Below are 17115 nucleotides of genomic sequence, written 5' to 3' on the forward strand. Positions count from 1 at the left end.
CCAGTGACTACAACAAATAGAGGTCAAATATATAGATTGTGAGTTTATCAGAATGTTACCACCCAGATTTGAATTGATCTTGTGAAGAATTAACATATCATATAAAATTTCTAAAAATAATTTGGATTTCTAATGGTACAAAAAGTTAATTTTACAAATTCAAGTATACAAAAATTGTTTGAGTTGATATTTAATTTAAAAGTCATCAAGAATTTCTTAGGGTGGACCACAAACTTGGTTATTTAATTCGCCATCTCAATACCCAACTTCATGTTCAATTATCAGCTGGTGTGGAGGGGCTGGAAAAGCAAAATAAAAACCAGAATACAGTCCTCAAATCCTGAATGCTATGTGAAAATTTCATGTACAGTATATGGCTGTTCTTGGCATTATGAACGCACCAGTTTTTCACTCAGCCAACTCCAATTTCACAGGCTAGATTGTTCTGTGTAATCTTGCAAATTTTTTCTTTCACATTATTATTTAATCCAGTTTCTGGAACATACAGTGCAATAAAATGCTTTCATCATGTCACTTCTTCCTGCAAAGGGATGGTTGACAGTTTTGGGTTGAGACCCTGCAGTGTTTGCATTAGGTTATGAGGCAGAACCTTGACCTGAAACATAAACCGTTTCTTTATCTCCACGGGAGTTGTTTGACCTGCTGAGTTCTTCCAGCAGTTTAGCTTTCTGTTTTTGTTTGCTTCTATCGGCTCTCTTTTTTAAACCTTCTCAAAGAAAACCACCCAGTCTCTCTAATTTATACTTGTAACTACATCACAGGAATTATTTTTATATTGGGAACAGCGTATGTCACATGAACCACTTTCTCAACCTGACCTGACCTTCTCAATGATTTGTGCACACACACACCTCCTGTTATTGCCCGTTTATAGAACAGTATCTTTTGTTCTATATTGTCTCTCCTCATTTTTCCTACTAAATTCATCACCTCACATTTTTCCGCATTAAACCATTCCCACACAATTCAATGACCTCTTTCTATCCTGTTGAAATTATCCCTGTAAATTTAATATTGCAAATTCAATGTTAACCTTTACCTACTTGCTCCTCACCAACAGAATATTGAGCATCTCTCACCAGCTCCTTTCCCCCTCTCGACTGAGGAACCTCTGTGGTGCTGCTAAAGGCAGAGCTACTGAAATAAATGCTGTCCGCACCAAGCAAGTAAACCGGTAACTGCTGTTTATTCTAATCGCGCGCGTTCCTTTTTAGGGGATGTCATAATGCTGCTGTGAGGCCTGGCCATTCCCCCGGAAATGCACTCCTGCAGACTGGAACTTCTGCACGGTGGGGGGAAAGCCCCTGTACCCTGCCGTGCCGGCTGTCCACTACGGCGATTCAGTCCGTCGTGTGGGGGGTTGACCCGGCCTGCTATACCTTCCCTTTCCCACCTCCTTCCAATAAAGGATCTGACAAAGTTCACATTAAATGTCAAACCAGTTCTTTATTTAAAAAAAAAACATCATGACTCAATGTATTTTCAAGTCTGAGACCCTCAAGACTGATGCCTGTTTTCTGAACAACTTGATGATCTCGTTTTTTTTTCTGGCAGCCATCTGTTGGAAGGGCTAGAAATTTAAAATAAAAATATTGATGAATGTGGCAAGTGTTTCCACAAAGAGGGAGGTACAATTACCATATTTAAAATACATCTTGGACAGATATATGGAGAGCAAAGGTTTAGAGTAATGGTTTTCAAATTGCCCCCCTAAACTCACAAACCACTTTAAGTATTCCCTAAGCCATAAGTGCTCTGTGATTATGTGATTAGAAAAGGATTCCTTAAAGTTGTATGGTGGGGGGGAACGGTTGAGAACCACTGCTCTACACCCAATTGCTACTGAAATATTTTGCTTGAGAAAAATTGTCATTGGCCTATTTCCTTCGGAGTTATGAAACCGTGCACATAACAAGTCAATTGGGTACAATTAAAACAGTGGTTTTCAAGCTCTCTTTCCACTCATATCCACCTTAAGTAATCCCTTACTAATCACAGAGCACTGATGGAATAGGGATTGCTTAAGGTGGAATGTGAGTTTAGGTGGGCAGTTTGAAAACCATTAGTTTAGAGGGATATGGGCCATTTATGGGCAAATGGGATTAGAAGTGACAGGCATCTTGGTTGGCCCTAGACTAGTTGGACCAAAGGGCTGGTTTCCATTTTGTGTATCTTTAAATCTTATGAATTGCTAGAAACAGCTCATCAGATTGAAATATTTCTTGGAACATGTTCATTGTAGCAGCAAATGGTTAGGATTTAATACTGTTATGAGTATTAGAATATGCTTCCCATTGACCTTTAGCAAAACCTGCTTTGGCAATGCTGGAATGTCTCCTTTGACCACTAATCTGCAGCGCTTACTAGGAATGCAACAGATGAGCTGTGTAAATGTGCTGGAAATATAATGTCATCTTGGAGACGTGGTCAGAGCATGTAATGAAGGGTTAATGATCGCGATATGTTAATACAACAAAAAACCGTCACTCGCCCATTAAGAAATAATTAATTAGCCACTGTTTCAGCCATTGTCTTTATTTGAATAAAACAGTACAGGAACAGACACTTGGCCCAATAAGATGTAATTGCTGGTAGAGCGGGAGATGTAAAGGAGAGGGACTTCTGTTTGGCTGTGACATTAAGTAACAGCTTCAGTCACGAGCTCCTGCATAATTTCCATTCCTTCACTCCTCCATTTTATTTTACACAGCCCAAGTGTAAGATTTCATATTCTCAACTTCTTACATAAATATTTTTCTGAAGTGGCTACGAGACGTGGCAAGACTGGAAGGAAGGACTGGGTCAGCTCAATCCATCGACAGCCGAGGAATTCAAACTGAACCTACTCAGCTAAGTCTAATTGAAAATAAACTCGATCAAGTTTGCCTCCCTGTGAAGGAGCAAAGTGAGCATCTATCTTCTTTGGAACTAAATGATCTCGGTGGCCGAGTTTGGCTTTTAAAAGACACTTGCTCAATGCTAATAGATAATATCTTGACGATGAAAGTTGTTGATTTGGAAAGTAAGATTAGGCGTCAAAACTATGTATTCTGGGCTTAGTCAAGTCTACAGAGAAAGGACTGTTTACATCGTTTTTGTTGAATTTAGAAAGGAGCTGTTTTCATCTCCCAGAGATTGACACAGCACACAGTTTGTTGTTGCTAAAGCCTGCACCTGGACAGAAGCTGCTTTCAATTGTTATTTGGCCGCATTGGTATCAAACAAAGGAGCTTTTAATCCGTGAAGCCCATCAGAGAGGAAAACCTGACTGTTATGGTCAGCAGATTAGGATAATTGACTCATAATTACTGGACAGTAATCTTCAGTGTATTGTGCATAAAGAAGTGATGTCAGAGTTAAACATTCTCAAGCATAAGCCTCTGCTATATTTTTCTCATCTCTGTATTACTGGCAAAAGAAATAGCTGGACTCGGTTGATTTGGCTCGGGAATAACATTATCAAGCACTCTTTTACATCTCACCATTTATGATATTTTTCTGTAATTAAACGATTAAAGCTGACGATTTAGTAATTATTACTTTGCAAGTCTTATTATTTGCAGGGAGAAAGCTATTTGCTTTGTCTTATTTAGTTTAGAATATATTATATTGAGAATCTGATCCACTTGAATTGTATTTATATAAACATTTGTTCTCATAATTTACTGTATTAATTTTTTAGGAGAATAATTAGACTTAATTTTTAACCATTTTTAAAATGTAAAATATTAGTTTCAGTATGTTATTTAGAATTCTGAGAGATTTTAATTGTTTTTCCCTTTTCGGTACTGATGTCGTTTAAACAAGATTTCTTTATCAGTTTGAAGTATTTTAAAGCATTGCCGATATTCATAAACAATATTGGAGCTGAACAGGAAATAATGTTTGGGTTTGCTGGAGTAACTTTGCTGAGTGTGTTGTTGGCCTATTCTATAGCCTTCGGAGGTGGGATAAGGATGTTTTAATTTCTTCCACGTTGTTATATTTTTAATTAGTATGTGTTTTGGCCAATCTATTCCTAACTTTTTAGTTTTCAATTTTTGGTACAAGTCTGCCATCTGGTGTTTGACCATTGTTTGTGCTGATGGCACAAGCTCCTACTTTTGAATCGATAGTTATAATAATTTTATTTGTACTCATGGAAAAGTATGGCTAATTCTATAAATTTTCTTAGCTGGAATGTGAAAGGCCTGAACCATCCAGTGAGGAAAGAGGAATGTATTTTCACATTTCAAACAGCTTAAGGCTCCAATTGCATTTTTGCAAGAGACACATTCGTAGTAGTGATGGCTCTCAGAGTGGAGGGGTCAGCATTATCACTCTTCATTTCATGCTAAAGATGGGGGGGGGGGGGTTGATTCTTATCAATCAAAACATTCCATTTGTTAAGCACAATGTAGCATCAGGCATAAATGGCTGATACATTGTTTCAGAAAAATTGTGTAAGAAAATGGTGTTTTTTTGCTAATGTTTATGCTTCTAATGTAGACAATGTGGGTTTTTTTGAACTTTTTTTTGTTTTTTTTTTGCAGTCTTGAGTCTATATTCTCCAGTCCTAGATGAGGATTTTAATTGTTGGTTAGACCTTGTTTTTGATCTTTCTTCTTTTAACCCCGCCACATTTTCTTTATAAATCATATTATATTTCTGATGTTAATTTTTTTTCCCATCCTACTAGCAGAGTATTTTGCTCACATGATCAAATTAAATAAATAGATTAACAATATGCTGAAATTTTATAAATAGCAAATTGAACTTAAACCTGATACTTGGTCTTCAAAAGTTGACATTTAATTGGATATGTTGAAAGAAAGATCAAATTTAGTTTTATGATCACAGTGATAAATCTGGCAGGTTTTTAGCCAACCAAATGAGAGGATTTGGATCTAAGCAAAATATTACAAAGATCAATAAGGATAACGGTAACATTACTACAGATCACTTGGTGATAAACGATACATTTAGAAAATTTTACTCTCCACTTTGTACCTCTGGAAGGTACAAACGATAATAGTTTAATGATGAATTTCCTAGATCGGCTAAATATTCCCATGAACATCGTGACTTTGGATAATCAAATGAGTCGATGTTTCATAAGGAAATAGTTGTTGTTATTTCCTCATTAAAATCTGTAGAGTCTCCAGGACTTGATGGATTTCCAGTGGAGTTTTTCAAATCATTTTCTCATTTGCACTCACCTCACTTAGTTCAAGTAGGTTAAGCTTCCAGAATCATTTAATGAAGCCTGTAGATCCCTTATAGCGAAGAAAGATAAAGATACAACTGAATGTTCCTCCCATCGATCAATTTCTTATTGAATATCAATGTTGAAATTCTAGATAAGGTTTGGCCAATAGGATGGAGAACATTTTTACGATTATTTCTGAAGATCAGGCAGGTTTTATTACGTCACTTCTTGAATGTTCTTTGTGTAGAATGGTTGTATTTGTTCACGATCTTTAAAAAAAATGTATTTTGGCTATTGAGCCACTTGCAATTGCATTTTGAGAATGTTAGGATATTTCGGGGATATAAAGGAAGGGAATTGAGCATAAAGTCTCTCTTTATGCAGATGATCTTTTGGTTTTCATTTCAAGCCCTGATACCACCTTCTCCTCTCCCCATGCCATTTTTACAATTTAGTCAATTTTCAGGTTATAGATTACATTTGCTTAAAAGTGAACTTTTCCCCTTGAATTCTCCTTCATTACTGTATGCGAGTTCTCTTTTTAAGATTGTAATTGGAATACTACGGTAAATGAATTGATTTCTAACAAACATCTCTTTGAGGAAAATTCCCTTTGTTAAAGCAAGTGAAATAGTCTTTAATGCAATGGACAAATTTGTCTACATCTTTAGTTGGTCATATTCATTTGCTTGATTTGACTCGACTGTCTTATATAGGGAAGGGTAAATACCTTCATTTAAATAAAGTACATCTGCAAAAATCTAAAAGAAATGTAGGTATGGTATTACTTTTACTTTTAGATTTTACTTTTAGACAGTCAGTATATGTTGCCTTATGTTGTGGTTACATTTTTATAATGGTTGTTCATCATGGAATTGAACTGTTAAAAATATTTCCAATTTAGTGCTTCTTGGATCTTCCACCTTCACTTCCTTTAAGTTAATCGATAACCCTATCATTATTCTGTAAGAATATGTGTACAATTTAGAAACCATTTTGGATTTACAATTTTTCTCTTTCAAGCCCTATTTTATCTAATCATTTTTAAAGCCGCCTTTACATGACTTTGAATACCTGCTATGTCATTCCTGAAAGACGATGTTTTAAAGGTATTTTTTTATTTGACAACAGCTTTGCATAATTCAAATGACTTTCTGAAAAGATCAACTTATCAAATATTCATTTCATTAGATATATGCAAATTTGGCATTTTCTTCAATCTCAAGATTTCTGATTTATCTGGAGCTCTTGACGTGAACTTTATGGACGAGTTTTTTGGTTGCAGCCTTCTTGTAAAGGTTTAATATGCATTATTTATGATAGGTTACTATGTTTAAGACAGGCCCCATTGTTTAAAATTAAAAATGCCTGGGAAAGGGATTTAAACCTTTCAATATCAGGTGATGTTTGGGATTTAATTTGGTCAATAATTCATCGCTGAGTGCTTGTCATTGTTTACTACAACTTAAAGTCGAATTATCTTGTTTTTATCCAAATATAAATTTTTGCTGTGATTAATGTAAGAGAGGAGAGGCTTCTTTAATTCATATGTTCTGGACTTGCCCTAATCTGAAAACTTACTGGAGCGATGTCTTCCACACCTTGGCTTTAATTCTTGACATAAATCTAGAGCCGAATCCTTTGGTTGCTCTTTTTGGAACAATGGGAAAGGTGATGTTCTTTTGACTTCAGTTGAATGTTGAAGCCTATCCTTTGCTTCTCTTAAATTTATATTTATTAAATTTAGACGTACAGCATGGTAACAGGCCTTTTGGCCCACGAGCCTGTATCACCCAATTAACCTACAGCCCTGGTATGTTTTGAAAGTTGGAAGGAAAATGGAGCCCCCGGGGAAAACCCACACAGACACAGGGAGAACATAACTCCTTACAGACAGCATGGGACTCAAACCCCCCCTGACCGGACCTGATTGCTGGTGTTGCACTGACCACTAGGTGAGCGATATTACTTAGATTAAAGGATGCTGCCCTGCCCATTCATGCTCGATGGTTGACTAAAAATATTTGCTATTCAATTATAAGATTTCAAATGAGTTTTTTTAAATATAGTCTTTAATACAATACTTTGTTTTCCTTTTATTATTAAATATGCTTATTATCATACAATGTGGATAAATTAGTGAGGTGTTTGGATTTCTACCCAATCAGGATAAAATTAATGTTTATGAATTGTGGAAATGCCTAAACAATTTAATCTGTAATTTACATATAACATTGCACAATTGCTTTTTGTATTTTTTGGGTTTTTTTTGCTTTAAAATCAAACTAATAAGAATATTTTTAAAAGAATGATGTAAAGGAGGTGAGTTGACCCTATAGTCTATTAAAAGAAGAAGCTCAAGTGGAGTGGCAAGTATGTGAGTGGAACTTTTAGGCTTCAATAAGCAGAGGCTGACCTTTTAGGTAGGATGGCAGTAGATTGCTCCTGCTGGTTACCTCGATGAAGGGCTCAAGCCCAAAACATTGGTTAGGTATCTTTATTTTTGCTATATAAAAGTACACTGGATTAGAACCCAGGCTGCTGGCACCGTAATAGCATTGCACTAACTGCTCCGCTAACCATACCACAAGGGATGAACTCCTGCACAATGGGTATCGGCAATTTGTTGAGATGCCGGACCTCAAGGGGAGTGATCTCTGGATTTCTCCTGGTGGCACGTGCTACTGTGCTCTGAAATCGGAAGATAGGCCAGATGAATTTATGGCTGGATAGTTGGTGGAGGGGACAGGGATTCAGGTTGGTTCTTCTGGGAAGAAGAGACCTGTTCAAGTGGGTCAGGTTGCACTTGAACTACAGAGCAACTAATATCCTGGCAGGCAGGGCACTAGTACAACACAAGTGGGTTTAAACCAAATTGGCAGTGGGGTGAGATTCTATGCAGGACAGATCCTGGTAAGAGGATAGAAGCTGGTATGGGGATGATGAGAGAAAGTTTAGTGGGCAGGAGAAAGGCAGGGAGCAAGGAAAGGTTAAATTGCACCCATTTTAATGCTAGAGATGTGTCAGGTCACTTGTATACATCATAAACAACAGGAGTGCCAACACTAATCCCTCAGAGCACCACTGGTCCCAGGACTAAAACTACCCACTTCTATAAGCTAGCCAATTCCAAAGGGGTTTCCTTACAGGAAGTTCTGGATTTGAACCCATAGGTCACTATACTCTCCAAAAATCTTCCACACTGAAAGCTGTTGAATTACCATCAAACAGGTTTTTTTCTGCACAAAAACTCAAGTGGTGGATGCAAGAGTTCAGTGACAATCAAGGAAGGACAATAGATGCTTGAAGGAAGAATGGATCACAAGAACAAATCCACTCTTCCATTCAGATTAAAGTGATGGAAGGAAAAAGTGCTGGAGAAACTCAGCAGGCCAAACAGTGTCCTTTATATAGCGAAGGTAATAATACATAACCGACATTTTGGGCTTGTCCCCATTATACCTTGAAGGTTCTGTTAAAAGGCTTATGGATCGGTAAATGGATTGTAAAGCTCCAATTTTTTCTTAAATGTTAAAATTGAGCCCATATTCACCACTTCATTTGGCAGCTTGTCCAACACTCCCACTATTCTCTGTGTGAAGAAGTTCCGCTAGTGTTTCCCTGAAACTTTTCCCCTTTCACCCTTCATGGACCATCAATTATTCAAAGACTGAGATTGAGAAGCCACTTATTCACTAAAGAACAAAGGCACATCCGCACTGCTTGACTGTCCTGCACTGTGGAGGGGCCTGTGGAACCGTCACCTTTATACAGGAACCTGGGGAGGAGCTACAGGTACAGCTGGCCAATGGGTGTGGCCGGCCAATCAAATACATACATTAGTGAGTTACCACAACACTTAACCCATGTCCTCTGGTTTATATATCTTCTAATCCCAGTGGAAAAAGCCTATCTACATTTACTCTGTCTATCCCCCTTATAATTTTAAATCCTCTATCAAATCTCTCCTCGTTCTTCTATGCTCCAGGGACTGAAGTCCTTACCTGTTTAACCTTTCTTGTAACTCAGTTCCTGAAGTCTGGCCAACATCTTTTCTGCACTTTTTAAATCTTATTGATATCTTTTCTGTAGTTAGGTGTCCAAAACTGCACAGAATATTCCAAATTTGGACTCACCAATGTCTTATACAACTTTACCATAAAATCCAAACTCCTCTATTTATTCAGGCACTCCATAAACAGTTACAACAATGTACAATATCTTTTGCTTGGGTCTACATTCCAAACATTATTTCTGGTTCTCTTAACACACAACCCAGACTCAGCCTGGAGATACAAGAGCATTTGTATCCCTGCATATCTCGCCACCTTTCCCCTACCACCTACCTGCCTTCAAACACACAAACAGAACTAGCCGGGGTTTGCAACTTGGTCAACAAAGGTGATCTGGGCTAAAGAGTCTGTTTTTGTCCTATTTGACTCTGTTTCAAGAGTTCCACAGGGCAGCCTTGAACTCAACCATCTTCAGCTGTCACAATATTAATGACCACCTCATCCATCTTTAGATTAAAAGTGAAGATTATTGCTAACGGCACAATGTTCAATTCAATTCACAAGCCATTAGTAAGTGAACCAGATCATACCCACAAGCAGGAAGACCCGGGCAACACTTAGACATGGGCAGAATTTTCTTTTGGAGATTCCCACTATAACAGGCACCAGTCAGTCAGTCAAATTCACTCCATGCAAGACCATGAAATAACTGAAATTAGTAAAGGCTACAAGACCAGTCAATGTTCCCAGCAGTAGCCTGAAAATTTACCCTCCAGAACGAACTCCACCTCTTGCCAACTGAGTTGTTCTAGTGGAGATAGAACTCTAGCATTTAACTGACAATGCACAAAATTGTCTTAAATCCCATTCATAAAGAGCAGGCTAATTACAGATGGAGGCCAGAGTTAATAAATAGCACAAATATACATACCAATAACATCATTGATGTCCAATTTGGGTTTTGCTAGCAACTCCTAGCTTCAGCCCTCATTCCTGTTCCAACAAGGACCAAAGAGTTGAATTCAAGGAGAGATGAGACTTGATAACAAGGGAGCATTTGATGGAGTTAGACTTCAAGACATCTGGTAAAACTAAAGGCAATGGATATCAAAGGGAAAACATTTCCTCACTCCTCATCACTTCTCAGCGTCTTTCTCTTCTACACGCCACTTGTATCCCACTATGACCTCCTGCCTGTGCTTCACTCCCTGGCCCTTCCTCCCTCCTGCCTGTTTTTGCTCAACATTTTGACAAAGGGCTCAGACCCAAAACATTGGTTACCCTCTACTTCCCATGGATGCTGCATGGTCTGCTGAGTTCCTCCAGCTCACAAACAGGCTCTCTTCCAGGACACTCAAAGAGTTCAAGAAATGACACCAAGTTCTGTAGCATGGTCAGAAGCTGCAGAGTTTAACATCTCAATTATATCTTTTTTCTCTACAATCCTTTCAATCCAAGCCAAGTTAATCATTTGATAATCATTTGATGAGAGAGAAAAGTGTTATCTCCTTGATCCAGAAAGTAGCTCACATGAGGTGCAGATTTAGATTCAGTACAAAATAATACTCTTATCCTGCAAATTGGCAAAACTATATTCAATCACTAAGAAATTTGTGAAAGCTTGTTCCAAGTCAGTGAATGTGATCAAGTCTGAACTTGAGGAGCACCAGATAATTGGCTTTCAAATTCTTAGGGCACTGGGTAGAAAAGGGAAGCAATTACAGAAAAAGAATATTATAGAGTGTAAAGGATTGGTTCATTCAAGCACGTACTCGATCTTTCCTCTCTCCCTCCCACTTGAAAGTTGGGCCTTGTATGCAGGAGATAATCAGAAGTCCAATTCTGCAGTTTCACCACAAGGTGTTGTTCAAACCTAGCAAATGAGCTGATGCGACACGTTGCCTTGGGCTAATAGTTCCCTGTTCAACGCCCGGCTGTTTGCCAGTGTTTTATTTATATTCTCAACTTTGCATTTCTCAGCACACAGGAATGCCAAGTTGTGGTGCTCAAGGCAGGGAATGTACTTGACAGGCTGCATCAAGACAGATGTGTCACAGGGAATTCATTGATCTGTATTTGAGTTTTTAAAATGTGTGGCTATTTTTATATATTTTTTTTTTAAAAAGAAATCTCCCCCCAACCCCGCCCCACCCCAAACAGATTTTCTGTCATAACCAATGAACTCAGAGGCAGTTGTATTTTTTCTGTGGCTGCAGCTGGGCTTTACTACAGTCCTACAGACAGTAACTTCTGGATGAGCGAAGGACATCAATGAGGAAGAACAAAATTCAGTTTCTGAAAAACTTTATTTATCTCAAAAAGTACAACCCAGAGAAATGTGTTTCAATCAAAGAACACAAAGTGGGATCTCACTGCCTCCATCAACTTTGGGTCTGCGTGCTCCAACCAGAGTAAAAGGCGATCGATCAGCGGACATTGTGAAGTTCATTATGATGACAAAAGAAAACCAAAGATACTGTGATTGCAGCTTTCTTTCTCAATATGCCATAATCTTGAAGATGCCATTGTCCTTTTTAAATACAAATGAAAGCCAAAATGCTGGATACATAATTATAACCTATCGCTTACCAACACATTCCCATTTCTAAAACATCCACTTTGCACCTTAAAAACAAAAGGTTCCATTAATTCTTGCCCTCACAAAAACAGCTGAACTTGGAATTTAATACTTACTGGGAAAGAAACCTATCTCCATTATCTTAAAAACACATCACAATGTTTTTTTTTTGATTGTAATACCAAGGGATACATACAAAATTCTTACGTCTCATTCCCTTTAATTCAAACTGAAAATAACTTTTAAGATTTATTTCACTGAACATACAGGATGACTGCTATTTCAGTGATTTCTTAAATTTGAATGTGAATGAACAAAGCCTTTCTGTTACAATTGCAACAGAAATCTCAAACCATAATTACTGTTTGGATTGAGGAATTGTTTATAGCAGATACGAATTATAATCACGTGGCAGGAAGTGAAACTAGTTGACAAGTTATTGCTGAGAACTGGATCCCTATACCGGGAACACTCACTCACAGATTACTTTGTGCAACTCCCAATTATTGTGTGCTGGAGTTGTGTAAAGGAACTTGAGAGAAAGGTTTCTGGATTACAAGGCTCAGCCTCATCAACATTTCACTTTAAGCGGTGTCATACTGTGCTTGTAGTCAGATTCTGTGCATCACCTACATCTGCAGACGCCAGCACATTAATTCTCATGAGGAAAGTTAGGATTATTTGACCAGGGATCAGAACTTCGCCTTCCAGGAGTCGGTCTCCAAATATTGTCGAGGTTCTTCCAGGGATCAAACATCCGTCCAAGATCTTCTATGAGGCTAGGTGTTGGGTTTTCTCCTCCAATAAGATCGACACTTGCCATCGAGTTGTTGCTTGCTGGAGTGTTGAAGGTCAGGCTGTTGTCACGACAGGTGGACCAAATGGGATTGCTGAAAGGAGTGGTGGACCAAAGACTATTGCCGGAGTTACCCAAAAGGATTGACTAAAGTGAAGAGGACACAAATACATGTTTATTTTATAATGCAAGAGATAGCAATTTGTAACAGGGACAAGGAAACTTTAATCCATTAACTAATAAAGAGAGCATTCTACATAACAAAAAAATTGGCTATAAATAGCTGCTAATCTGTAGATTTCAGTCACAAGAAGCCAAGAAAGTTGTACAAGTTTGCATGCTTTATTTACAGGCAATGTGTTCTGCTCTCTTAAAGGAAGCTTTTGATATTGCCACCATTTCACACCATGAAGGCAGTCCTAGTTTTCTAAATTGAATTGCCTTCATGAAGGCAGTGCTGACCCAATATATTTAGGCAGTATTTTACAGTTAGGAGACAACACCTGCTGTAGGGTGAATAGATTCCACAACAACCATGGAGGAACTGGGATTCATATCCAAGTAAGAATTTTTGCTACTTGAGTTGGGATCTTGCAGATGATGGCCTTCCCATGGGCTTGCTGCTGTGGCCATCCAGGTAGGATTCCATGGCTAATAAAGTTCTGTCAAACTCAACAAGGTACATTCTGAGCTAATTTGTCACTGGAGGAGGAAGTGAATATTTGAGGAGGAGAATACTTGAGAAGGATAATGATGCCAATTGGATGGAGTGCTTGGACCAGGATGGTGTGGAACTTCTCGTACATCAATAAAACTATACTCATCCAAGCAAAAAAAGAGCCACTCCATGTGCTCCTGACTTGTGCTTCACAGCTAGTGGAAAACCACTGTTAAGTATCAAGTCACCTACCCTAGGACACCCAACGTCTGGCCTGTTCTTGCACCTTCCACTGAATGCATTTCTAGTCAACAGTGATCCATGGGATCTTGACCACAAGGATAAGGAATATCAATCAATGTCACAAAGGGATAGATAGAAGTTCTGAATGCAGATTTAATTCCAGAGTTCATTCTGTGAACCTCAAACCCAATGCATAAATAAGGAGTATACATCTTTTTCACCACTATAAATCAAAATCAATTCCCTCAAGTCACCTAGTTAAAATGATCACGAAGTAGTAATACACCGTCATTGCACACACCCCCTGAAAATGAATTATTAGTGAGATGAGATTGCAATTAACACACCAACATTTATTGTTACTTTTTGCATGTTATTACTTACTGGAGTTGAATGCGTTGGAGAGACGGTACTGGTTGGCCAGCTATTGCGAGCATCGTTTGATTGATCCCAAAATGATGCAGATGGTGAATTGTAATCAGGCCAATTATGGGCAACTTCCTGATTGATGAAAGTTGCTCTTGAGAGAACATGTGAGCTGAAGACCTCTGGAATAGAACAACAATGTGCATTAACCATCTGCATTGTAAGACACACGAGAATGGAATGAAATTAGCTAAATTGTTAGTAACAAATATACAAGCAGCATCTGCATCCCTAGACAATTTATTACAAAGCACTGCTAACTGATCACTGACCTTATAGAAGATTTAATACATCAACATCAAATGTTCATCAACATTTATGGACATTTGCAGGTAAACAATAGCAATGGATATATGCAGTAATAAGACAGGGAACATTACAACACAGAACAGGCCCTTTGGCCCAAGAGATTGTGTTGACCTATATAAAGTTACCACACAACCTAACAATTCCCTACCTCATACCAATAACCCTCTATTTTTCTTATACCTATGTGCCTACTGAAGAGTCTTTTAAACATTCACATTGTACTATCTCCATTGTCACAATGCATTACAGGCACCCACCACTCTGTTCAACAAAAATGACCTCCATCATCTCCCCTAAACTTTCCTTTACTCACCATAAACAGCTGTCCTCTGGTCACCCCACAAAAATGGTGCTTCTGTCTACCCTATCAATGTCTCTTGTAATCTTATATACCTCTACTGAGTCACCTCCAAAGTAAAAAGTCCTAGCTTGTTTCATAAAACATGAACACCAATCCAGGCAACATCCTAGTAAATCTCCTCTGCACCTTCTTTAAAGCTTCTGTTTCTACATCCTATAGTGAACGAACCAGAACTGAACACAATACCTGAAATGCGGTCTAACTGGAGTTTTACAGGGCTACAACATTACCTCACAGCTGTCGAACTATTGAAGGTCAGTACATCATACATCTTCTTAACCACCCTATGAACCCATGCAGTAACCCTGAGGGTTCTATGGTCTTGGACCCCAAAATCCTTTGTTCCTCCACACTGTTAAGAATCCTCCATATAGTACTCCACCTCCACGCTTGACCTTTCAAAGTGTTTTACTTCATACTTATCCAGATTGAACTCCATTTCTGTCCAACTCTGCATCCCGTCTATACCCTGATGTAACCTTCTACACTACCTGGAACACCTTCAAATTTCTTATCTGCAAACTTACTGACCCACCCTTCCGTTTCTTCATCCAAGTCATTTATAAAAAAATTTTACCAAAAGCAGGAGTCCTAGAACAGATTCCCATGGAATGCCAGTAGAAAATTACCTCCATGCAGAATACATTCTACCTAATACTACCCTCTGCTTTCTGCAGGCAAACCAATTCTGAATCCAAGCAGCCAATGTTCCATGGACCAATGTTACATGGATCCCATGCCACATGACTTTTTGAATGAGGGACCTTGCCAAATGCATTACTAAAATCCAGACACACATCCACCACCCTAACTTCAATTTTTTTTATTAGCTCTTCAAAAACAGTTAGGCTCAGTAAGGCATGACCTATTACACTCAAAGCCATGCTGACTATCCCTGGCAAGACCATGCTTCTTTAAATGCTCATAAATCCTGTCCCCAAGAATCCTTGCTATTAATTCCCAGGATTCTCCCTATTACCTTTTTTTAAAAAAAAAGGGGACACATTCTCCATTCCTCTGGTCCTCTCCTTTGATCAGGGAGGATGCAAGATCATTGCCAATGCCCTAGCAATCTCTTCCCTTACTTCCCATAGTAATCTGGAATATATCGCATCTGGTCCTGGGCTTTGTTATCCAAATGTTTTTAAGATTTAGCACTTCCTCTTTCTTAACCTTGACATAATCCAGTCCATGTGCCTGCTCTGTAATGACCTGACATTCACCAAGGTTCCTCTCCCTGATCAACACTCCTATCTCCTCTGCCTCCAGGCACATTCCCCAGTTTAACCCCAAGCACTCCCATCATGTTTGTGTTAATCTGACTTGACAAGGCCATCTTGTGCTCCTTTTGAGGTCTTCCAAGTCTTTTCTTAGTATTCTACAATTAAATCTCTTCTGTTGAGTGAGGCAACAAGTGATAAACTGGATTTGCACGTGGCTCTCTGGCTGACAAATATAATCTGCCTTTCACACTGCAGCACCTGTCTATATTCTTTCCAAAGTATCAAATGCTGTTGAACAAAATTTGTGTAGTTAGTACACAAGGTATTTAAAACCCAGATTGCTTCTCTAACGGCAGTTAATCTAAATGCTGAATGTTTTTTCTCTATCGAGGCTTTTTTTGTATTCAACAACATCCATCGTCAACTCTACAAATACGTTGGCTCCATGGTGCCATTCAGATTTTGGATGCCACCAGAAAAGATCAGAGCAGCAAAAAAAGACATTACCATCATATAGTAGGGCCTGAAAATTCACATCCATCATGGCTAAACCTCCTCAGCCACAATGCACATCCACATGTGCTATCATATTTAGATAGGACCTTGAATTGTCTGATTTGTGTTCTTTACTCAACTTTCAGCCTCTTAAACACACTCCATCATGAACTATGACCTACAACCTTTTAACACAAATTCCATCAGGAATTCTATTGATCGACAACCATAGAAATATCCATCTCTACTAACTCTCTGCCTTCTATTGGTAACCAATTCTCTATCCATGCTAATGCTTTATCCTGAACTATTAGATCCCTTGCTATTTCTTCCTTAATGATAGCTTCAAGTATTTTCCTGACTACAGGCCTTAAGATAAACCCATCCTTAAAGAGTGGTGTGACATTTGTTGTGTTTCAATCAGTCAGAATCTGCCCAGCGTCCAGAGAATTTTAGTATATTATCACAAAAACACCTCCACGATTACTTCTGGCATTTCCTTCATTCCACTTGTCTGCTTTTAGTCCCATTGGTTTGTTCAGCACTACTTCTTGAGTGATACAATTGCATTGGGATCCTCCTCTCCCATCGCATCCATAACATTTCTCTTTGGCACATTGGACATGTCCTCTACCACCATGAAGACTGACAAAATATTTGTTCAAAGCCTCAGCACTTTGCACGTTATCTAATATTAATTTCCCCCTTTCTTTAACCAATGTTTTCTACTTCATATAATGATTTAAAAAAACTTTATATTTTGTATTAGTTTACTTTCATAATCTATCTTCCCTTTGTTGCTTG

The 17115-nt window shown here is 38.4% G+C and overlaps 1 protein-coding gene across 4 annotated transcripts in view; it reads right to left on the reverse strand.

Annotated features, from left to right (window-relative positions):
- Positions 1-11509: 11509 nt before the first annotated feature.
- tmem131 (transmembrane protein 131) overlaps positions 11510-17115 on the reverse strand; it is a 137769-nt gene continuing 132163 nt past the window's right edge. For all 4 annotated transcript variants that reach the window (XM_069891887.1, XM_069891886.1, XM_069891888.1 and 1 more), the window contains 2 exons: positions 13882-14045; positions 11510-12743 (listed from right to left, as the gene is read on the reverse strand). In XM_069891887.1, the coding sequence (XP_069747988.1) occupies positions 12453-12743; positions 13882-14045 (455 nt within the window). In that variant the 3' untranslated portion in view covers positions 11510-12452. The remainder of the gene's footprint in view (positions 12744-13881; positions 14046-17115) is intronic.

Source organism: Narcine bancroftii, chromosome 7 (assembly GCF_036971445.1).
Source record: "Narcine bancroftii isolate sNarBan1 chromosome 7, sNarBan1.hap1, whole genome shotgun sequence".
In the NCBI taxonomy this organism is placed as follows: domain Eukaryota; kingdom Metazoa; phylum Chordata; class Chondrichthyes; order Torpediniformes; family Narcinidae; genus Narcine; species Narcine bancroftii.